General features: G+C 40.8%; 1 protein-coding gene across 5 annotated transcripts in view; it reads left to right on the top strand.

Annotated features, from left to right (window-relative positions):
* Positions 1–2,273: 2,273 nt before the first annotated feature.
* The window catches only part of spryd3 (SPRY domain containing 3), a 46,884-nt gene continuing 24,169 nt past the window's right edge, over positions 2,274–24,988 (top strand). The window contains exons 1-6 of one of the 5 annotated variants that reach the window (XM_046397876.1): positions 2,274–2,421; positions 3,876–4,003; positions 4,994–5,069; positions 8,079–8,203; positions 9,093–9,228; positions 9,381–9,557. In XM_046397876.1, the coding sequence (XP_046253832.1) occupies positions 3,876–4,003; positions 4,994–5,069; positions 8,079–8,203; positions 9,093–9,228; positions 9,381–9,557 (642 nt within the window). In that variant the 5' untranslated portion in view covers positions 2,274–2,421. Of the gene's footprint in view, positions 2,422–3,875; positions 4,004–4,993; positions 5,070–8,078; positions 8,204–9,092; positions 9,229–9,380; positions 9,570–24,988 lie in introns of all 5 variants that reach the window. The other 4 variants (XM_046397874.1, XM_046397875.1, XM_046397877.1 and 1 more) reach the window with 4 other exon arrangements.

Consider the following 24,988-nt stretch of genomic DNA (forward strand, 5'->3'; position numbering starts at 1 on the left):
AGAGAGAAAGAGAGAGAGGGAGAGGGAGAGAGAGGGAGAATAAGAGAGAGAGAGAGCACAGTTATGACACCTTCAGGGGCTGGGACTCAGAGAATGGGGGGGCAGGGAGGGAAAGAGCAAGTGGGGGGTGGATTATGTTCTTTTCAGAAATTATCAAAATTTCCCCACCCAATCCTGTCATACACTAACACGTAGCCCTCCTTCTCTAACATGACAGATGTAGTGCTCATGTTGAGCTTCTTGCACTTTGTTCCCCATATCAGAGACCTTTCTGGAATAACATTTGCCATGGTAACAAATACAAATGTATATGTGCCTCCATCAGCCTCGCCACTGCAATGCCATTCGCTACAGTAAATGCACAGTTGTGTGATTTCTCCTGCCCGGATTCTGTACGAGGTTAAGACAGAGAATATTCCCTGCACAAACGTGTAATGCTAGTTTTATACTTGTGATACTCTTTTGTTGAGTGACAAAAATGCATGGCATATATTAAACTTCAGAGATTGCTGGTACCGGGGTAATGCAAAACAAATCAGTCAGTAAAGATATTAAATCAGTGATATCCTGAAAGTTTTCAGACATGTTTATCTCCAAACAGCAGTGTAACATCCTGATGTTAGATGACTTTATGTTGCATACGTGAACTGAAACTTTGCCTCATGATCACTGCTGTGTCAGATATGTAATGCGTTGCCTGTACAAGAAGGGCAATTCACCCTTTACTGAGACTTCTAGGTTATGTTTGAGCAGCTATCAGACATTAACTGATTCGCGGACCACATCACATGTTGAAGTGTGAGGGGAGTGAAGGCTATTGCGCACCAGTTGTTTGAATTGGAAGAGTAATCATCTGGATAATTAGGAGAAGGGGGGAGGACTCACTTTTGCAGGAATGCACCTCGACAAGCCAGAGCCAAAGTGCTAATAATGCAATCCATCGTTCCGTCAGCCGGTTAGGATTTTCCATCTTCAAAAGATCACTGCTGAGTGTTTCACTCTTTTACTAACACAGAAGGCATGATCCTGCCATGGTAAATCTGTCAGAGCTCCACAGTTCTCATGCTAAAGATGTTAAAATTAACTTTGAAACTGCTGTAGTTAAAAATACTTTCATACGCCATGATACATTCTCCTACTTCCAATTCTGATTAGTTTATGATAAGTCAATAATTTATAAAAGAATAGAAGTACTTTAATTAGTAGGTTTAGTTAGTTGCACTACTGTAAGCACCCTGAGAACAGCTGTATACATATCAAGGGAAATTGAAAGCAAAATCAAGGATCTGAGCATGTAGATCCCTGGTAGAGGTTGGTGGTAGGTAGCGTGTTGAGGAATTCCTCTCTTATCTTGAGTCCCACTCCTGCGTTATCTGACGTTGCCTTGCTGCCGTGGGTGCACTGTGGACAGAGGCAACACCTGCATGATACAAAAGAAACAAGTGAGAATTTCACAGAGCATAAACAGAACATGGACTTTGTTTTAACAACGCTATATCTTGCTGTGTGCAGGATGTTTGCAGACACACATACAAAATGTGCTGTGTGTTGTTTCCATGACACTGGGTCTTTTGCTCCTGTGCTAGTAGTACAGACATGAGTGAGCACACAGACATACCCACTGGCATGTACTTGCTGGAATTCAGGGATACAAGAGGCTAACATCTGCTTTGCCATCAGCCGCCTGTGGTTCTGATTCTTCTTGGCATGGAGGGCAAAAATCACTTGCTGTCTTCTGCTCCCATCAGCTAGTGGGCTACAGCGCTAGTCTGTTTCCACATATCAGGAGACATGTTCCAAGACACACACCAGACCAACAGGAACTCTCTTTTCCACGCCAGCCTGGGTTTTTCATTTTTCCTCCTCCAGCCACACAATTTCTTCATCCCCTAATGCTCTCGCTGCTCAGGTCTATCCCAGCTGGCTCAGAAAGTCTCTCCCCTCTTACTTCTGCTTTTAACATAGAAACCGGAGCGCATACAAACCTTCAATTCTGCCCTGTTGAGTGGTGTTCCCTTGACATTCTGTTAAGATGAACACCTACCTCCTTCAAGATTTTGTAAGTAATATTTCAGTTTAAGATCAGGAAATTGACCACATGTTGGTTCAAAAAGAAGGTTGACTTTCTTTTAAAAGATTCTTCACGGTGAACGTAATATTATCGTCACTTTACATGGGGGTAAATTCCTCACTATTGACCCTCAAAATAGAACCCGCATAAGCAAGCACACAGTTGGAGAGTTAGGATAGGCTGAATGGCTTGTCACCATTTCTCATAGTTCGATGTGATTGGTTATTTCGGTGACGAGCGTGTGATGTCACTAGGAAGCGCCGAACTCCAGTTTCCAAAGTTTTATGTGGAGCTATGGATAGCTGATGGACAAAAGTGAGTTTGTGTCTTATTAACCGCCTAGATAACAGGTAAGCGACTGGCTAATCGATAATAAAACCTACAGTAAATCACTGTTCTGCTCTCTGCTGTTAGAAACACTCTCTGTTCATTTCCTAGCTTTGCGCCGAACCTCGGGTTCAAGCAAAGCAGCTATCACTTTAGCCGCTAGCTAATGGTGTTAACCCAGCTTTGTAAGTAAATTGACTACCCGTGACCAATTGAAGAATGAATAACCATCATTTTTAAAAGTTATTCAGTAAACACTACATTATGTAACCCATTTCCAGTTAACATGACAGAAGTTAACCGTCTGAACAATCATGCTAGCTTAACATAAAATAGCTCTCTCAGTAGCGGTGGGTGGTTACAGCTAGCTTGCAAACCATGACAGCGTTAGATGTAAACATCGACACGCCCACTTTCCCTCGTTGCGGCTTTTTCACGTTTTCTTGTTTGATGACTGATTTATTAGTCCTTGCCATTGGAAAAATATTCGAATTGGGGTTTTAAGAGAGAGATTAGACATGGTGTGTGAGTATGGGGCTTTCGCTATGCCCTCACGACATTATTTAACGTCGACAAACGACGTCTCAAACCAAAAGCAACCGGATACCGTCATTTTTCTCAACGCATTACGGCAGCTTCAGCGTTTAGTCACCTGTATGTTCTTGTAAATGGGCGTTTCTGTGGCACACGAGAGAATTAAATCATCAACTCGTCGCCTAAAGGAAATGCAGCACAGAATTAAGTCGCATATAATTATGTCACATGGGAGTTACATAAACATGCAGAGCCGTTAAGTTCATTATTAAACCATGTATAAAAGAAAAATTAGAGTAACAGTGGTGTACAAAAGAAGAATAAATCTATATAGAAACATGAATTGACAAGCTACAAATGCGGAATAATCTTGTAAAAAGGCTAGGAACATGTATTGCAAACCTGAATTGTAGAAACATATTAGTTGCATGCTTAAATGCATCAATGAGTTGCTTTATCTAAAGGCCCATTTAGGAAATCTAGTAAACAAAGTAAAGTAATTTCCAGTCAAAATATGACGCAAACTTAGGACATAACCACAAGAGCAGTTTCCTGTCTGTGATGAATAGCAAAGCTTCTGTAGTCTTACAAGTTCTCAACCAACATCAATGTGAAGACAATGAAAATGCAATGGTTCCAACTGTTTATATTTTGAACATGCCTCAGCACTCTTATCATGACCTCATCTTGATAAGACAAGATAAATAAAAACTCTGATCTGGTCTGAAATTTTGAGCTACTATTGCATAAATGTATCAGGAAAACATGCCTGAGAGGAGCTGACTAATTGGTACATAATAATGTCACGGTGTTTCCATTTCCTCCCAGCTGTTTTTTTTTCTGTCTCTCTGGTTGCAGACAGCCACTGCAGAACAAACATTGCACAGCCTGCCAAACTTATGGTAAAAGCCATTTTTTCCACTGTCCCTTTCTCTTCGTTCAGATGGATGATATCAACGTACTACATCACAGGTGCCTCCTGAATCTGAGGCGTCGAATCAGAGATATTGGAGATGGACGTCCTGCGCAGGAGCGATATATGAGGTTGCAGAAAGATGGAGACATACTCAGGTTAGCCTTAGGTCTTGAACTTGCATGAGTGGGGATTAAAGTGATTTAATGACCTTGTGGGTAGGGTTGAAACACAGTAATTTGTCTCAAAATATGTTTCAGTGCCATTAAACATAACAAGGTCAGCATCTACAGTGATAAGATACTGTACAGTGGATCAGATCAGTGCCTTCCTCGCTACAAGGTGTTTGACCTATGAGAAGAAAGTCCTTTTTTTTTGTTTCTTTCCTCAAAACCACTGACTATGGATGATAATGATTAATCATTAATTGATTAATTGTTATCTACTATTTCCCAGATTAATAATGAATTAACTGAAACATGGTAATTGTTGATTTTGTAAAATGTGTGAAATTTGCAACCCTACCAGGATTTAAAAAAACAAAACAACAACTAATTGTCAGTAGAGGCTTGTTTCAAGGTCACCATTACATGAAATCCACAGGCACAGTTTTGGTAACTACTTTTGTTTGAATAAAGAGCTGAAACCTACAATGTAGTTTTGTTTTATAATAATAACTTGCAAATGTAGTTCCTTATTCTGAAGGTGTCGGCATTTGATTCATCTGCTTGATGCTGTGGAAAACATTCAGCATGCTGATGCAGAGCTTCCTAACCATGAGCTGGATTTCTCAGGAAATCCTTGCATACCTCCCTTCCCTTACAAAATTTAGTTTTGTTAGTTTAGTTTTCTTATATGAAGCAGGTGATCCTCATGTCTTATTAAACAGTAGTAGCCAATGATCGTGTTTAATTCATTTGGTTGATCTTCAGCAATTCTGCATTGGCTTTCATCTGCGTCATAGTAGTGGGGACATATTTTTGTTTCATTTCTGTTGCACATGTTGGTGCATGTGATACTGGTTGTGTGTTTTTCGTCAGTTTTTCAAAAAGATGAGGTTGTTCTTCGACATGTGTTTCTGATCGTGCATACAGCGATCTGACCTAATAGAAATCACCTATTGTTAACCTATAATTTCTTCTCTTTAGTTACCAAGGGAACTCTGAAGAGGTGGGTTGCTATGTGGCTGGCCATCCTTTATCAAAAGGAAATTGCTACTTTGAGGTAAGACTCATTGATAGTGATGCTGTCAGCCTCTGACAGTATTGTAATTGGGTTCTGTTAGCGTTTTTTTTTTTTTTTTTTTTTTTAATTGTGTTGCTGTGCCCCAAGTTTTGTTCTTCTACTTTTCAGTTTATATGGTAATCATTATAAAAACAAATAGAGTCTTGATCCCTTGCACAATCGCTCATTTTTAAATGTCGGGGGGTGGGGGCTTATTCACAGTATGATAGGCTTACCACATACCGTCGTCCCTGTGTGTGCCCAAGATTGCTTTACCATCCAGCCAACAATTTTATCCCCTGGAATCCCATTGCTGACAATTTTCTCAACTTCATATTAAATTCTGTGTGCCCCCCTACAGTCCCAGTTCAACAGTGCAAAACCACTACCTCAAAAATGTCCTAGCTGCATTGGAATGAGGGACACGGTGTGGGTTAGGTGGTATCTTTGAGCACAAAGATTAGTCCAATGCATAGTGCTCTTCAGCCTGCTGGCAGGCAGACTGACAACTGTTGGACGTTTAGAAAATGCGAGGTGCCCCTGTGTATCAAAACCTAGTAGTTTTCATACATTCAGAAGAGTACGAGGAAAAAAATATTTTGGTGATTTAGTATAGGAACATTGGAAGAGTTCAGTCATAAATTGCACGCAGAGTTCTGCAGTGTGTTATTTATGAGCCAGCTTGTTTGTGGATGGTGCATGTCAAAGCAGGCCTTGTGACGTGTGGTTAAGAGACGGCAGGTGAGGCAGGCATAGTTCCTAGTCTGGGTTTTTAGGCTATACATTATCCTGGGAACCTATGTAGCCCTGCTGAGCGGCAAATAGAGCCAGACAGCGTCAGAGTCTCGTGGCTTTAGTGAGCTCTCCTGCAAGTGATTTATTTCTTCCACTTTTCTTTTCACATTGTTTTTCTCTTTTAGATGAGTAGCACCATCTCAGGCATACATTGAAACAGTTCAGATCTGCTTCAGTAAGCCTTTAAACAGGCGGACTATGTGCTGGGACATTATTCATCATGGCTGTGAGGTGTCCTAGATTTGGGCCAGATGTGACATTTCTTTTAAATGTGACGTCGACTCTCATCTGACCCCCAGATCTTCCTCTCCCCTCCATAGCAAGAAAGACTTCAAGATAACAGTGTTTATATAAAATGAGAAAAACATTTGGAACCTGATGGATCTCTCTGACATTCAAACAAGTGGATTTTAGTGTTGCCATTACCCTGAGTTTTATGCTACATTATTCTCCACACTGTGACGCACATGCTGTCAGTTTCCCAGATATCTTGAATATTTGGGAGCGTTTATTCTGACAAAGGTCAGGCCTCTGTCCGCGTATGCGTCACTGCTATCCTTGCCTTTCTCCTCCTTCTGCTTTTCACAAAGACTCCGTTTCACCTCCCTCACTGCTGCTTCACTTTCTCCAGCTTTGTGTCATCTTCTTCAAGCCCAGCTGAACATCTGCAGCGTTCCACTTGTTTTAATGGATCTATTCGAAAAATTTATATCAGCATAACTTAACGGCTCATCAGTGAGCAAATTCCTGCTCTGTCTTAATCTCACCTGTCATCTCACATGTTTTTGTAACCATTTGTTGTATCACACAGACACAAATAAAACTGAAAGAGTTTAAAGTGTGGCAGTGGTAACCTGTGAAGGCCAAGAATTTGGTTATTTAACCAAGCACGGGTATAGAGTGTTATCCCTGAAGTGCCAGACTGCAAAGGAATCATGCCTGGAATTTTTAGCTTTGGAAACCCAATAAGTTTGGTTTCACATGTGCTGATAGCTGCTGTGCAGGAGCAGTGAATTGAGGATCTGGGCTAAGGAGGGAGATAGAAAATGAGGGAGGCAGATAGGTGGGGGTGGGGGGGACGTGCTAGGAATGATTTAGATGAGATGAGAAATGGCTTTGAGAGGTCACTGACAGAGCAGCACTGGGTGGGTCTGCTGGTGTTCTCCTGTGTTTTGTTGCATTACTTCTCACCTCTTGTGTGTCATTTTGCTTTGATAGTGCGTAGCTAGTTGGCTGGCTTTATGTTTGGCAGGGGGAGGTGATAGTGTGAGGTTTTCCCCTGTAGCTGCCAGTGTTCTTCATTAGAGATGCGCCTCTATAATATTTTCACGGTACTTTTATTGTGGCCAAAAATATTACAGTGTTATCACGTGTAACTGTCTGTTGCAGCTTTGTTGGACTCTGCGAATACAAAGCAGCACAGTTGGATTGTTTCAAACTCAAGACTGTTGGCAGGAAATTAGTTTAAATGCACTTCAGCGTCTCTTAAATTGCACGCCCTTGATTGCCTGCACGCCATGTTTTCGTACGTGTTAATTGAACAAAAAAAAAAACAACAATCTTGATCACTGTGTTGATCACTTGTACTCATTTTGGTTACGATGGTTCAGTCTTCAGATTTGTAGTCGGTGTATTCATGAATTAAATTTCAGTGTGCAGGATTTTTGAGGGATTTTTATGGGATTATGATCACTACCTGACTGTGAGATTTTCTGGAGTGCAGAAACATTGTTCCAAGTGTTTCCTGCTGCATTAAAACGTTGGAAGGAAGTTGGAACAAAATGGCGATGGACTGCAGCACAGTTACATTGTGCTGTGTTCGTGATGCCCTAGGAAAACAGTGTTAAGAAATGAACGACAGTATCATTCTTGTCAGAATATTTCACCATGGTATGTAGTAAAACGGGTATATTACTGGCACCGACTGCTACTGCTACTGTTCCACTCTGGACGGCTGTGCATGGAGTCGGACTAGAGTGTTTAGGAGACCACACTTGCCAGACAGACTGAGGGCTAAGAAAGGAAGAGATTTACTAGAGGACTTCTTTTCCTGAGTCGAGTATTTCATGGTGGTTCTCTGCTAAATTCATGCTATTTTTTTTAAGAAGGATTTCATTTATCTCACATAAATAACTGTAAAGCCCTGGTCTAATTATGGCAGTTGGTTTATGTAGCTCATTGGTGTTGTCTGTCTCTGTGTGTCTGTTTGTGTAGGTGACAATAGTGGACACAGGGGTGAGGGGCACCATTGCTGTGGGCCTCGTGCCTAAATTCTATAGGCTGGACCACCAGCCTGGCTGGCTGCCATACTCTGTAGCTTACCACGCTGACAACGGCAAGTAAGTCAAACCACAGTCATCTATACTCTGCATTATAGCACTGGTTTCTTGCATGGTTTGAGAAAATGGATTGTGGCCTCTGATGCTGCATCCACACATAACTGCAGCAGTAATTCTCTTTACCATTCCTTTCTTTTCTTGACTATCTATCATACTTTTTTGTTGAATTAGAGAGATTTTGAGTTTATTTGTCTGATTTTGAAGGTTTATTCTGTTAACAGAATACATGTTGAGTGGGAGAATAAATACATTCATATTTAACGTATCATAGTTGTATGCACAGGCCTGCATTAAAACTGGACCAGTTTGAGGTTGAAGTGTTTACAACCAGATAAACTTGTGATAATTTGGGTGTGAGGATTGACATCTGCAAAAGAGGAAAGAAAGACACGATCTGTCATGTTTTTTTAATTATTTATGTGGTTTGAGGAGAAGGTCTGCTCAATTGATTTACATATAGCATTAATCTGATATGATTCTGATTAACATGAATTTGTGTAAAAGGTGGTTTAACCATGAACCAACTGCAAGATGGAAAACTTGCAGGAGAAAACACAAGTAGAAAGCTAACCGGCGGCGGTTCATATTGTCCATATGTGCTCCCTCCGCAGCCACTTCAGTTATATCCCTGAGGAGGTGCATTTTATCTATAGTGTAGCCTACATGCACAGGCTTTGGTGCTTTGCCACAACCTTCTAAGTATAAATTCAGCTTTAGGGTCAATCATATGTGGTTTTTGAATTACTTGAACGTGGGAATCATGCTGTCACTTCACTAACAAATCATTCAAGTTGTAAAAAGAATGATGATTGAATGGTTATTGTTTTTTAAAGCATGAACTCGCTAGCTTTTTATGTTATGAATATTTTTATCTCTTCATTCTTTCTAGGCTCTACAATGGCAATCCTGTGGGACAACAGTTTGGGCCAAAGTGTGCTCGGGGTGACCGCATTGGCTGTGGGATACACTCTGAAAATATCGAAGCAGGTTTTACAACGGTCTTTTTCACCAAAAATGGCAAAGAGGTAGGTGTTTTTAATCTGAATGTCAGTCTGCAGTGCAACAATATGTAAACACAAAAATGCCCCAGTACCAGTTCTGCATGAGCAGAACCGTCTGTATGTATAGCATGGTTGTCTGTGTTTCTATTGTTTCCTTACATTTCTCTCCCATGTAGGTTGGTTCTGTGGAGGTTCCTGTGTCTGCAGAGGGACTGTTCCCAGCTGTAGGGATGCACTCCATGGGGGAGGAGGTGAAGGTTGACTTGCAGGCTGAGTGGCTCCTGGACGAAGATGACAGTATGATGATGGTGGACAGCCACGAAGATGAATGGGGGCGGCTTTACGACATCAGGGTGAGCGGCACGGTAAGAAGGAGAAAAAGGTCCCTGTTGTTTTGCTTACGGCTAAAGGAACACTCAGCCTTAGAGTCACCCTTACTAGTTTTTAAATGCCAGTGTGAACTGGCTGATGGCTATGTACACTCCCAAGTACAAATACAACTGCAAGCCGAAGTTGTCTAATGAAATACGAGTTAGTTAAATCATAAGTGTGTCGGTTAGGGCTGCTCACTAAACAACAGTGACTTGATTATTTGGTCACGAAAAACCCAAGTCGACCACGCAACAGATTATACATTTTCGCAAACCGAGTCTGGACTGAGAACAGTGCGACTCGTTTCGCTGGTTTGGATTTTAGCAAGTTCGGCTGAACTTCTTTCGAGCCAGACGCAGGTACAGCCTTCTCCCCTGCCGTCCAGTCGGGGTGAGTCTTCAGCTGTCAGCAGCTGCCCCGGAGAGATGCTTCCTTTTAGCTCTAGGAATTTTACAACTGACCCGCTCCCACTAATTTTTGATGGTGTTCCACTTGGAGGTCAAGTCTAGACATAAAATTCAGTATCTGTTCAGAAAATGATTAGTCCTTTAATCATAATGAACTATTTTCAGAACTATTAAACTTAATGTTGGAAGTATACCAGGGCATTAGTGGTTGAAATGAGTGCCAACTAGTTATTTAGGGTTAGGGTTATTGTGTCGTGATCACGGAGACAGTGTATATGAAGACAAACATGTATTTTGTTTGTTTTTGTAGCATGATATTCCTTTTGAATGGGACAGATTATATTATTATTATAGTGTGGTTTTTCCATTGCTTGCACTTCTGTGTGGTTGTTGCCAGTTCCTCGTGTTTGTTTTGCACTCTTACAAGATCCTTCAACTGCCAGTTCTTTTGCAAATCCCTCTTTGTTGACAGCTGTACTTATTGCTCACTAGCATTCAGGGAAAGCCCTAGACGCAATTGCTTGAATTCAAATTATTTTGTCTCTGTCTTTGAACGATCTTGCTGTGACTGGATTTGGGTCACCCTTAGAGTGTTTTTGCAGATTGCTTCATGTCATGAGCTCTGGGATTTTCCTCCGTGTTTTGGAGAAAACAGTTTCAGTATCAAGATAAACAGCAGACTCACAGTGAGGAGTTTCATTCCCTCTTTGCTACATCAGAACCTGGGATTATGCAACAGTTTGGCAAATCTGCCCTACCTGCAAAGCTTAGGCACCCAAGCGGGGTAACACACCAACTTATTTATCTATGGATAAAACTACAGATAAATCAGGTTTGGTATTGCCAGCCTGGTCTGATGCAAGGAACCTCAGTTAGCTTTTCGTTGCCGGATGTGGCAACGTGGTTTCCACATTGTAATCATTTTAATTGCAGTCATAATAGTGCCGTGTCATTATTCCTCAGTTAAAGCTGTTTCTCACAAATAAGTTCTTTTGGTTTTCTCATATATTCTGTCTATCAAACATGCAACCACACCCAAAGTATTAAGGCACTGTTGGCTGAATGTTGACCTCAGAGACACAGAATTACTCCAGAATATCCTGACAGACACACCTGACATAGAACAACATTACCATTAGAGTCATGTTTATGGTCTATGGTTAGGTTTCTCATCTACACTGTATTTAAAACAGGTTGAAGAACCAGAGAAAAGGAAATGGTTGTTTAGCCCCACGATGAATATCGCCTTGTTCAGCGTTGGTGAAGTCACCGCTTCGGTTATGTGCTGCCAGTGTCATATCGAACTGCACTATAGCGTAAGGTGTTCTTGATATTTCGTGTAGCTCATCAAAATATATGAAGGAAAGAAGAATTAGAAAACATCAACATGATTAGCACAACAGCACCACAAGCCTCAAAAAGTTACAATCGAGTTGGCTCGTCATCTGTGACACAGCACCAAACATCAAAGAACAATAAATGTAGGATTACAGGACTAATGTATTTGATTGCATTATAGTCTGCGTTTTTTTTTTTTAATTTTTCTGTTCATTCTGTGTAATTACCTCCTGCAAGCCCGATCAGGTTTGTAGTTTGAGTTGTGTCAGAACGGAGCAGCTTTTGATGTGGAGATGCAGCAAGTAAGGTGAGGCTAAAACTGCTTTTCATATTTGTAGAAAAGTAGGAAAGATTTGTTCGTATATCTTGATTTCTTTTGTTCCTTTTGTTAAAACAAAATGTCGTTGTGCTCCTGCTGCATCACCCGCGTTGAGGTTTGATTAGTTTGACCGCACTTTGATTCAGGTTGATTTGTCTCCGTATCACAGCTGTGCTTTGGTGTGTTTAGTGATGCTGCTAATTTTTAGGTAGCTTCAATCTCCCTTACCTTAAGATGGCACAGTCAGTTGGACTTTGGGACGTCTCTCTGTGACATTTGGTAGACATTCACAGTCCCCAGAAGACAAAACGTACTGACTTTAGTGATAGCTTGACTTCTGCCTTCATTTATCTGCACATTGAGGGTTGACATTTGAGGGTCTGAGTGAGATGTGTAACAACTAATGGATTCAGTTGCGTGAATCCTGTATTACAATTTAATTAAAGAGTTTGGTCTAGACCTGCTCTAATTGGAAAGTGTCATGAGATAACTTTTGTTGTGAATTGGCGCTATATAAATAAACTGAATTGAATTGAACTGAAATGAGATTTGATGCAGATGTTCACGTGCCCGTCAGGAGAAACTCTTTCATCTGGTGCCGTCGTCATTCTGATTTGAATTTTGTCCAGCTACACTTTGAGTTTGTGAATTAGCAATCGTTAGCAAGCTAAGCTGAACATGGTACACAATATTCTTGCCAAAAGTTAGTGTGATAGCTCAAATCACCCAGAGCTCTTAGACTCTCAGTCTCTTTTTCTTTACCAAGTGTTACATGCAGTAATTAATACTTACTGATATTTAGCCTGGTAGGGTTAGAGTTCAAGTTCAGGGCTGTTTTCTCAGACACACAGACTAAACTATGATTCAGTAAGTGTGTGTTAGCCACTTGAATGGAATTCATTGTTGGCAACATCCCTATTATCAGCAGTATCACAATGCTGTATTCTCACCGCTTTACTGTAGTGAACTGTAACACCTTTGTTCTGTGTTAAGGTGTGAGGCTCTCATCGACCCCCCTCCCTTTCCTCCACCTTCAGAAAGTAACCACAAGACTACAAGAACAGTCTTTCATTGACAGAGGGATGCCAGGGTGTGTGGGTCCCATATGTGGTTACGTGATAAACGTGTCTGTCCGCAGTGGCACACAATCATCTGCCACACACACACTGAGCACAGAGGATATCAGCTTTCCCGAAAGCAGACTGAGGTAATAAAAGCAAAGAGCTGTGGGTGAAAAGGATGATTCAACCGGCAGTCTTGCTCTCTCTGTCTTTCTGTCTGTCTCTTCCCTCTGTTTTTCTGGACCAAAGAGTGGCGTTGGCATGAAATGTGTTGAAGCCAAGTGCCTGGCAGTCTATTGGGTTGTAAAAATTCACTAAGTGTAGTAACGGGCCTTGTAGGAATATTTTACTCTTTCTCATGTGGTTGGAAGTTTTCACAGCTGGGGTGCCCGGTCCACTCAGCAGTCCAGCAGTGATTTCTTTCTTTCTTTCTTTTTTCCTTCTCTCTTTGGTTTTGAGTAGGCTAACATCTAGCCTTAGATCCATCATGTGGTCATCATTGTGAGGTTTTAATACTTAAAACTGATAAGACTGTCAAGTCTGGACAAGTGCAAGGATTTGGTTTAGACTCTGAGGACGGGGAAGGGCGTGGGATAAAGTGGTAGCAGTAGCTGCTTCCTGCAATAACAGAGGAAATTTTGTTTGCAGAGCAACAAGAGAAAGAAAGGAAAGTGAGGCAGAGGAAATGAAAAGATAGGAGGAGAAGCATAGGGAAAGAGGAGATTTGTTTTGAAGGCTAGAAGTCAGGATTAGTATGGGGTAAGATTATGCTTTAAGGGCAGAACGTTATATGAGCCACAAGGTGGTCTCACTTAATCTATCTGATGGTTCTGACTTCTAATTCATTTCATTGTGTGGTTTTAACCAGTGCTGAAACTGTCTCAGTTTGCGTCAACTTTTCCAAGTGTCTACTTTGGATCTTTGAAAACTGAACTCCCCTCTCCTCTATTTATCTCAAGGAAATTCAATCGAATGCAACTGGACTTAGTTATTTGTCTTTGAAGACGTTTCACCTCTCATCCAAGAGGCTTCATCAGTTCATGCCATGAACAGTTCCATGAACTGATGAAGCCTCTTGGATGAGAGGTGAAACGTCTTCAAAGACAAATAACTAAGTCCAGTTGCATTCGATTGAATTTCCTTGAGATAACCATGACCTGGATGAATGAGAATATTCACAGCCTCTCCTCTATTTCCTCTCTTTTGTCCTTGACTCCTTTCCTCTCTTCTTCTCATCCCTAACTGTTTCCCCTGCTCTCTTGTTGTGTCCCCTCTTCCTCCTCTATCCTTCTTTTCACCCCTTTATCCTTTTCATCTCCTTTACACTTGTTTATTCTCCTCTCCTCACCTGCTCACTCCTGGTTTCCTTTCCTCTCGTCTTGACTCCCCTGCTCCCTTACTGTTGGCACCATCCAAACAGAACTCCGATAGATTTCATTGACATTTGACTTGTGCCATAGCTGTTGACTATATTTTAATGGGCACGGAAAATTTTTCCTTCTTTCTCACATGTACGGCTATGTAACAGATATTTCCAGTCTCGGTGCTTTCTGATGACTTACAGATTTATCGTTGGGTTGTAATAGATGAATTACGCCTCTCTGGCTCCTTGGTGATTTGTTTCACGCAACATAGCACCTTGCGAACATTCAGTCAAAACAATGTAATCGTTTTATACGTTGCTATTTGCTAAGTGTAGATAATAACTGTTCTGGATGATTGCTGTCCTTGCTGATTGTTAAGGGGGGGATGGTGACATGGTGATGGAAAACATTGCTGCAAGATAGATGACTTTTCTGACTGGTATACTTTTGATGAAGCATAACTTAGAAGTGCAAAGCCGCAGGCTTCACAGAGTACAATAGTTTGGGGGTGGGGGTGACGGGTGCTGCACTGCTGTTTAGATAGGGGGGTATCTGATCCCGCACACCTACCTTGCCAAATATTCCTACTCTGATCTATCTACGTATGTGTTTCATAACACTCTCATTATATATTAGTATATGTTTTGCATTTGCATCATTGGTCTTTGTTGTCCTTGAAACAGCTCTGAAAAACTTCGAAGATCCTTTTCAGGGCCTGTTTTCACTCTGGCCTCCCTCATTTTGCTTTGAGCATCATTTATTTTGCTTTTTTGTTCCTTTAAACTTTTTAATCACTCATTCGAAGGTCATTTGTTCAGGGTAATGAATACTCTGCCCTCATGGTTCTCGAATGAAAAGCTGAAGTAAATGGAGTGAATTTTAATCTAAAGACTGTGCCCTTGCCGGCTCTGCTTTGCTCATAAAGAGTTTCACTGGCATGTGATGAAAGCATGTAAACATAAATGTGGGAGGCCTGTCAAAGCAGCGGATACTCTGACTTATTAACTCTATGAAAGAGCAGCAACACTTGAAATAAAAGTTTACCTCTGCAGTGTGACGACTCTTCACTCCGTGTTAATTTAATCACTGTCTGTTAACCAGCCTCTGTATCTGTATCTGTTTCATAACTGTACGTCTCATTTAACAATAAAGGTCAAATATGTACAGCTGCTACGACATGAAGGAAAATTTTAACTATACTTAATTGTTTATACTTTCTTGACATTTGTATTTTTATTTGTCAAATTTACGGAGCTGCCTGTGCAGCTGTCATTTTGATATACACAAACTAATTGCACTGCATACAATCTAACAGAAACACATTCTTGTCTTTTCCCAGTTCTTATTTTAGTTTCAGCCATCAATGGCCTCATCCAGATGAACCTTATTTCTTCCTAACAATAATAATAGTATAATAATGATTTGAATTGAATGGTGAATAGCCTTGTCTCATCTCTCTGTATCTAACTCACTGAATTAAGTCAAGGCTTGAAGCTCTGCCCCCACTGCTGTATGCAGATATTTGATTGGTTACTCCCTGTTAACTAATATTGAACATGTTGCATGTGCCAAAGCTGACGCTGTGTGTCTTTCGGTCCACAGCAATACGCCTTTGATGAACGGTTGCCGAGCTATTGAGAGGACAAACAGATGGACAGACAGACAGACATTCCTTGCTTTATAGTTTAATAATTACACACTTGATGATGAGTAAAACTGCCAGTCAGACAGATAAAGGACCAGTTTCAAATGTGCTGATGTTATGACTCTTTGTGATGGAGAATGCAGTGCACTTTGAAATGAGGTTGGATTAAAAGACTCTGTTATCATTGCCAACAGGTGTATTAAGGTCCTGATTGAGTCATAAGCAGTCACATCACCACCCATATTAAAAGCTGTGCCACGATGCGTCAGTCCAGATGACAAAACTTTATTTTACTTTGGAAAGCACATAAAGCTGCCAAGTTCAGCAGATGTCTCTTTTTAAGTTGAATTTCTGGACATATTAAAAGACCAGGCTTCCGTTTTTTTGTTTTCCCCTTCTGTAACGATGACAGATTTATCTTAAACAAAGGAATCCACATAATGAGAACGTAGGCTATGTACCACTGCACCCATCATTTAGTACAGTAAACTGAAATACTTCCTTGTAGTGCAGTGATTTTTTTTTTAACTTGCTGTTGTTAATGTGGCATTCGATTCACAGATTCACAGTTTCCTTCCATGTAATTAATCAAATGATGCATTTTTTGTCTTTAAATCAGTTTGTGCCAACCAGGATTATTCTGTGCCCATTTGAATCTCTCCATTCAGCACATATGCAGCCGTGCTACTCCTAAAATGTGCTTTTTGCTTGGTCTGAACAGACATAATGAATACATATGCAGTGTTTTTCTTACACAGGGCTAGCTGTGGTGCACTGTCATAGATTTAACACTTTTGCTACAGAGACATAAATAATGACATTGTGAAATAGATAAGTTAGTTAATTAAAGAAGTTGCAGCCTTATGATGTGGGCAGCAGGAGGCCTTGTCATTGGTGAAGAGAGAGCATTTAACAAGAACAAAGCTGCCAGTGTGCTCCATCAGAACTGCTCACTGGATTGTTGAGTAGCTTCATAAACCCAAATTGGTAAGGGACTCTGACTGTTTAAGGTTACTTTCCGAAACAGACGCCCACTTCATGCTGTGATTGAAGTTATGTTTGAACTTATCGCTCGAGCTGTCTTCAATGAAAGGTTTGACATCAGGAGCATTTGGATGGAATTTATCCAACAGTGCTCCTCTTTTCGGGTCTGTTATTGCACCTACAGAAATGATAGGTTTACCTCCTATCCTTTAAAACATGTTACAGAGTGCTTGACAGCAACTAAAGCTGCACAAATTAGAGCTTTAAACAGTGCTTTATTATTTAGTGGTACCTTAGAGCTGGGTGTGGGACCTCACCTGAATACAACCAGCAGGTTCAATGTGTACCTTTCAACCATCAGAGGTCAGGCTTAGTTAGTAATTCACTCTGTTACTAGTGGAAAGAACACATTTTTAATCACATGACAGTGACAAACTGGAAAAGGCCATTACATCATTTCAGAAGGATTTGATTTGATTGACTTTAGTTTTCAAGGCATTTGTTTAAAGGCGATAAATTTAATGTTCCTTTTCAAGTGATCTGACATCTTCATATTATAAGATTACTTCATTGCACATACATTAAGAAATTTATGCTCTCCGCCTTTGTTGTGACTGTCAGCTGAAGGTGACTTTGGCAAACACAACATGTTGGATTGTAATCCGCATGAGTTATGTGTTTTGTAGCTTGCCACCATGCTCCTGCTCTGCTGTTTTTCTTGAGAGGAGACATTTGGCTGGCTTTCCACTGCGTACGTGCTGCTCAGTGCGAACACGAACCTCCAATCCTTTGCTTCCTGTTGTCACAGCAGTCGCTATGCCCACCAACTTAATCCCCTCAGCTGCGGATGAGCGGGCCGACAAGTAAGTGGACAGCACCTGAGTCTGCAGTTATCGGTTTTCCCAAGTGTTCTGGCGTTCCCTCACAGCACATATCTCACGTTCGCTGTCTCCTCCTCCTCTTCCTCCTCTCATCTCTCATCTCTCTCCTCCACTCGCCTTCATGTGCAGATTAAAACTCTTCAAGATGTATGTTTTTAATACTTTTCTTTTTGCCATAGAGGTGCACAAGAGTTTTTTAAACTTGGCTACACGTTGCACTGTCCTCTCCAGAGCATCTCTTCTTCTCTTTAAGTTTATGGGAGTTTGAACCACACCGATCATTGTCAAGTAATAATGGTTATTGCTCCTCGTTGTACCTCTTCCAATTGCCAGAGCCAGCTGTAGTACCAACGCCCCTCTAAGGTTGCCTGCTTCCTTCCTTCCTTCCTCTGGGAACAATAGTCATGGATCCCAACATGACACTGCTCTTGGATGAAAGTTCACAACGTTCCCATCAAGTTGTTGTCGCTGCAGCCTCCCAGAGCTAGCAGTGGCACCATCACAGTTGGCTTCAATTTTCTGCACTGAGCAGCGTGAGAAAAGAGGAAACTACAAATAACTTTATGCAAGGAAAGTCGATGGACTGAGCGGAGGCTGGCCAGCTGGTTCTGCCAGAGGTTGTGGACCCGAGTCGCACAAGATGTCCGCAGTAAAGCTGGATTTATAGTCAACCCAAGGGGTTAACGGTAGTCGAGCTCAGATTTCACCCGTTATCTCCACCTCAGCACTAGATGCCTGTGTTGTACATGATCAGGCTGTATCATGCTTTAATTATATTCCCCACAGCAGCTGTGTTTACATTCTTTCACCAACTTTCTGATATAGAGTGACGATGGACTACACACCCACTCGTTGAACGAGACTGCCATGCGGTCGCTGTGATAATGTTCATTCATTCGTACAGAGCGGCGATCGGCAGTGAACAGAAGGTGTGCAGAGCATTGGCTTTGTTAGAGGTTTGTTACTGAAAAGGAGAAGACCACTGAGACTCTTTGTCCAATTTGTTTCAATCTCCGACAGCATCAGGAAGTTTAAACAGAAAACACAAGTTGCCCAAGCTGACCTGTCACAGTTCTCATGGATGCCGTAGTCCAGACTTGTAGTTACATTTTTGAGGAGGTGCATGTATAAGCGTAGCCTTTGGGGACGGGAAAGCATTGTCATCTGATGCCTGAATTTTGTTTTTTCATTATACATAAAGAAATTTCCACTGTAAATTGATGCAGACATTGTGCATAAAAATTCACCAGAATACAGCAAATTAAAAACTTTTGTGATGCCCTTCCCCAATTACGAAGCGAAACTTGCACCCTAAAGCACGTCAGCCGCGACGTTTGGTGTAGCCCACAGCTGGATTTGTGCGCCATATGTGTCGCATACAGCTGATTGTATGCTGTGTTTCCCTGGAGGTGTGTGTAGATTAACTGTTTGTGTATGTGTGTCTTTGAAGGGGAGACACAAAGCTTTTCCTGTCAGCAGTTGTGCTTTTAACGTTGTCAGAGAGAGAGAGAGAGAGAGAGAGCGGAAGAATTATATGTACTATAGTGTGCTATAGTTGGGGGATTTTAGAGAAGAAAAATAAAATAAATTTAATGTATTCATTGTCTTTGTTTTTCAGCTTGCTGCTAATTTGTGTCTTTGAAAAATAATTTTGTTGTAGTATGTGCTTTCAACAGTGTTTCAGTGTTTAACACAGCCAGAAGGCTTTGGACCTAGTGGCCGGCTGTAAGACGTTTGCATAATCTCTCTTTTAGGATTGTGTTCAGGGAAAGAAACAGACTCTTACTTGAAAATATATATATAATATATAGACTTTTTTCTTGCCATCTTTGCATTGCATCCTCTCTCTGGTGTTTTTTAGCACTCATCCAAAAGTAATGTGCTTTTTCGAGGGTGGCAACCTGCCTATGAGATTGTAACTTATTACGACTGAAGAAATAAATCAGTCCTAGTGGCAATATGTGCTGGCATTAGGGCAGCAAGTTAATTTGGGCAACATCTTCCCAGCTGTGGTAATAGTGATAATAAATGGAGTGTATTAAAAGGTGATGAAAAGCTTAACTTGGCCAGCAAGTGATGAGGTGTCAGTGAAGGGCAACAATGCGGGTCCTCGGTTCTCACAGGTTTCAGCAGAAATCTCAGAGGGACGATTGATTGATGAAACCTGCAAAGTGACTACGTACGTCTACTCTTCTAGGGTTTTGTTTTGTGAAATAACTTGTGGCGGTTGCCAAGTATTCAAACATTTATTGCCAGTGTGTAATACCATATGTGGTCACTAAGTGAACATAAAGGTAATCACTCGCTAGAATTTTAAATACAGTGTTGCTACAGGTGGGGATGCTGCCGTAAGGCATGCTGCATGCATCCAGGCCCACATCATCTTGCCTTAAAAATAACAGTAAACACTCATTCACCTCACTGTACCTTATTCACTGTGTCAGTGCTATGTTAATTAGGGGTTGTGTTTTGAATAATGTTTTGATGTTATGTGCCTCTTTGAACTTACTAGCTCGGGTGAACGAGGTCAGCCCCACAGTAGTCAGTTGTGATATCACATGACACATTACACGCTTGAACAAGAAAGTTATTTAAGCTCTTTAATGGGTGAGTAATTTGTTTTGAATGTACTATTTTAAAATAGCACAAAATTTGTTGACATATAAAAATGTACTGATAATATGCTGCCTGAACCTTTTAAGCCTCCTATAGACTTTGAACATGTGTGCAATTATGATATTTAAAAATATCACAACTTTTAATGAATAGGCAGTAAGTGTGTTTTAGCAGTTTGGTTTGGGTGATTTATTACTCAAAAAGAACAAGCTAATGTAGTGTGTTCCAGGGTAATGTAAACAAAGAGGTGACGTGGTTTAGGTAGAGTAATTTTAACATCGTTCAGCACCAGTGGATGCATTCAGCACACACTTCACCTGCTAGCTGCTAGCTCATTAAAAAAACAGCAAAGACAGAATGGCTGTAACCAGCTGTAGAATTGTGACGGTGGTTTTCAGTCCATGAAGACATTCATCTTTGTTGCCTTATGAAAAATGACTGATAGACAAGTCAGGCTTAACTACTGGAGGGCATCAACCCAAGTGAGAGTTGAATTAGAGCAGGGAATCACAGCCTCCGGACAAGGACGAGGCCAAGAAGTGCATTTGGCTCTGATCATTCACATCTTTATGCATGTATTATAGTTTTTTAGAAATAAAACAAAAATAGTAACACAACAACCACAATCGAACAGACAATGGAAAAACGAATTGTCCACAGCCCACCCAAGAGAAGCAAACCCACGAAAAAGAAAATTGTAAAGAAAGAAACAAACTATGCATTCAGTAAAGACAAGTCATCACATAACAGCTCTTCCATGATGTCAAGTGTGAACCACACCATGAAGAAAGGTCTCTTAATTTCGGTTTCACCTTTCTTTAAGTTCCGCCATTAGGTCTGACAGGAAACTGGCAGGACTCTCTGGGCGTTGCATCTGTTTCCCAGGCAGCAGCTCAACAAAACATGGTCTTGCAAACCACCATCGCCGTTCTCACCACTCTGAACTATAGGAGTGAGAGAGACTGTCAGCTATCTTGGTGAGGCATGCTTTGCTCAAGGCTACGTGTCTTCTTTTTCTGCACTACCGTCTCTCTCTCCTCCTTGCATTACTCAGCAGCAAGAAGCAGAAAAAGGTGTGACTGAGTGCTCATCACACCGAAACTCTTTCCTCCTCTCCCAAAAGAACAGCAGTTGTCCAGGCATGAAAGTGCAGCAGGATGAGGAGACACAAAAACACAAAGGGCAGTCTGCAGCTAAGAAGGTGGAGACTAATACTGTTATCCATCTCAACAATTAATCAGCAGAGTCGTACAGGAAAACGGTTTGTTGTCAGGATTGTCAAGAGGTTTTGTGTCCATTAGTGTGAAAATACATTGCAGTAGTTCCTCCCAATAGGACATGGGAAGCAGTTGGTTCTGTAATTTATAATTACAGGATGTTGCTGTTTTAATTACAAGCTCTATTGGACATTTAACAGTACAAAAATAAACAGACATCAGGTACCCAACTGTAGTTATCAATTTAACTTTGTTGAATTATTAATTTTTATGACTACATGACAGTTTCCACTGTGAGGAATCCTCTACGAGTCTTGTCTGGTCTTCAGACTACGTTTTGTCATGAAAACACACACGGGCACATTGACATGGGAAATGGCAAAATCAAAAAGTCTTTGACCACCAGGAGTGTAATGGAGCAATGTTTATTGACTGGGTCCCTCTTTTGTTGTTTACACAAAGACACAAGCAAGGAATCAGAGTTGCAATGTGCCAGAAAAGGTAGGAAAGAAGATCACTGAACACTAACAAACATGAATGTCAGTGATGCAAGCTTCAAAATATGTATAAAAAAATCCTGTGGGATTATGACCAAAAGAAGACCATTTAGCACTATTTAAATGCAATTTTTTTGTTTAATCCAGAAAAGTAGAAATATCCAGTCTAATTGGGGTTATAAAAGGCTCCCATAGTCTTATCTTTCGAATGAAGTATGCGTGTGAAGTAGTGTAACATATTCAAGTTGTTATCCATTTTAGAAGTTTGACTCTTCTTGCACTGATTGTGAGCATTTTATAAAGATATTTATCAATAATAAAGCCAGTTGGTCTCCCCAGTAGTATGTATAACAGATCACTTTCTGGATTAATGGCTAAGATTTTATTAATTTCCTGCCTTTGTAAGGTGCCAAAACCTCTCTATTTTCCAGAAAGACCACAGGCAAGGGTGAGACTAGCCATCCCTACTGCACTTGAGACAACGAGTAGAAAACTCGGCAACAAACTTATGGGGTTAGGAAGGAGATATATGAGCACTGTGTAAAATCTTAAGTTGAATAGCTTTTATTCTGTTACAGGCGCTTAAGCTCTCCCATGCATCATCCCGTTGGCCACATGTAATATACATTAAGTTTCTTTTCCCATGTTTGTCTTAAGTGAAGGACGTCTACTGTACCCTACACTTTGAGCATACTGTGGAAAAGCTTATAGAATGGCCTCCTTCTAATATGAAAGGTTGCCTCTCTGTGCATGAATAACTTTGATTGGAAATTGGCACAGTGTAATGGAAAAAGTAGGTAACAGGAAACATATATTGCTTTTGGATTTTGGATTTTTTGGTTAATTGACAAAGAGACATTTAAGTGGGTCCATCAAATAAATCATGATGATTAGAAATTGTCTGAATCTGGAAACCAGTGAAGTCAAGCAAAAAGTCAAGATTATCACATGTCAGAGTGAAGACGGAGATGATCCGAGATATCAGGAGCACCTGGAGTGAATCTCATTACATTTGTCTCAAATATCCACTTGGACTCAAGAAGAGATTTGGTGGTCAAAGGTTGCTGTGACCTTACAAGAGCTTTTGGCCATACATCATTCGTCCAGATATAGTTGCTAATTAATTATAATTCTGTGAGTAATGTGATGCCAGACCTGCAACCATGAGTGTTCATGTAGTTCCAACATCTCCAGACGTCTCCATACGTCTTCTCTCAGATGGATTGCACACTTATAGGAATCAGAACCTCCCTTTCATTCAAATCATATCAATAATTAATCAATAATTTAAGCTTATTAATGTTTTACTTTTGAACCGAGACCTCCAGTATTTGATGGAGAAACAGGAACACCTGATTTAAATGAGGTGATATGACAAACTTTTTTTGTAAAAGGAGACATCCGGAATGACGTTTAACAAAAGGTCATTGGCTGGACTGTTGGGTTTTTCAGGGCGCCTTATGTTAATGAATTACATCTGGGATTACAAATTTATTTGCATGCATCACTGTTTTGGAAGACTTAAACCTGGTGAAATATGTTGTATGTAACCCATCGTAGTTGTTCAGTATGTACAAAAGTCTTGTCTCTGGTATTGCTTCTCTATTTTCCTTTGTGTGGGTGTGGTTTGAATGCTGCATGCATTTACCAACAACTTATTTTTATGATCTTTTTAAACTAACCAGAGTTGGCATTTAACTGGATCTACACCTGAGTTATACAAGCAGTGCTCTCAGCAGCCAGTTCTGTCATCAAGCTCGGAAACTGAAATTAAACTTTTTGACCAGCTCAGCTTCATTTCTGAGTTATTTTCAGTTTGATGCATCACTAAGCAACAGGGAATAACAAAAAGGGAAATGGTAATAAGTTGATTGAGATACTTGACTTTTTTTTTATTTGACTTTTTATGATGTCGGTGTTGAATAGCTGTTCCCACCAGGTGTGTCCTTCAAGTGGCTGGCTACTGAAAAACACACACGCAAACATAAAGGCTTAACACAGTAATTTTGTCCACCCCCACCTTGTCTGTCATCCTGGCCTTTCAAACTGGGGGCGTATTCCTTACTGTGCACATGCTCACACATTCACACACATGCACTTGTGGCATGGAAACACCGCTCAGCCCAAAGGCTTTGTGGTTGCCTAGCTGCCCACCTACTCACCTGTACCCACCCGTCCTCACCTGTTTAGATGCTTAAAACCAAAATAGACCTGAAAGTAATTGCATTGTCATCCTGTGCTGTACATGCAATCTCAAGTAGCTGTTGATACTTGTAGGATAGTCACCATGGGTGGTTCAGTGAGGGTTTCACTGGGTGTCAATCTGTCATGTTGCCCACTCACTTAGGACACGCTTGCAAAAGCTAGTTACATGGTTAAGTCCCTCAACTATGGAACAACAACGATGGGCCAAGGATCCTGCCCAAGCTTGATCTGTTGTGTCTTCCAGTTTTTGTCTCCGTCTCGACTTTACCGCTTGCAAATAACATTACTGCTGGGCCTGCAGACCTTGTCACCTGAATAACCGAATAAACTAAAGCGAAAACAAAGAAAGTCAGGATACTTAAATGACAACTGTAACTGTCTATACTGAAAATGTCAAGGCAGAAACAAATGCTTGTTGTTCCACCACACCTGAAGGCAAAAGTGCTGCTATTGATTGAGCAGCATTTTTTTTACATTTAAGAAGCTGGGACCAGAAAAACTTTGGCAGTTTAACAGCATCTGATTTTCTTTTGATCAGTTAATCAGTTACTGAACTAATTGTTGTAGCTGTAATAGATGTTCTGAGTGGTTGCTCTCAGATTCGTGGTGCTGCTGTTTTCTGTACATATCAAAATAAACAAAAGTTATATGTTTTATAATGTGAAACATGTTCACCGTCTTAGTTGTCTTAGCCTGCTAACATTAACTAATAAGCACTAAACTCAAGGCTCAGCTGAGGCTGACGGGATCGTCACCAGTTATGCAGGTATTTGGCCATCAACCAAAGTATTGGACAAAGTTTTTAACAAAAAGTGAGCTGGTGATGGAGATCAATGAAAAATTAAGGGATTAACTGAGTTGTTAAAATTCATCTTGTG

Source organism: Scatophagus argus, chromosome 8, assembly GCF_020382885.2.
Source record: "Scatophagus argus isolate fScaArg1 chromosome 8, fScaArg1.pri, whole genome shotgun sequence".
Taxonomy (NCBI): domain Eukaryota; kingdom Metazoa; phylum Chordata; class Actinopteri; family Scatophagidae; genus Scatophagus; species Scatophagus argus.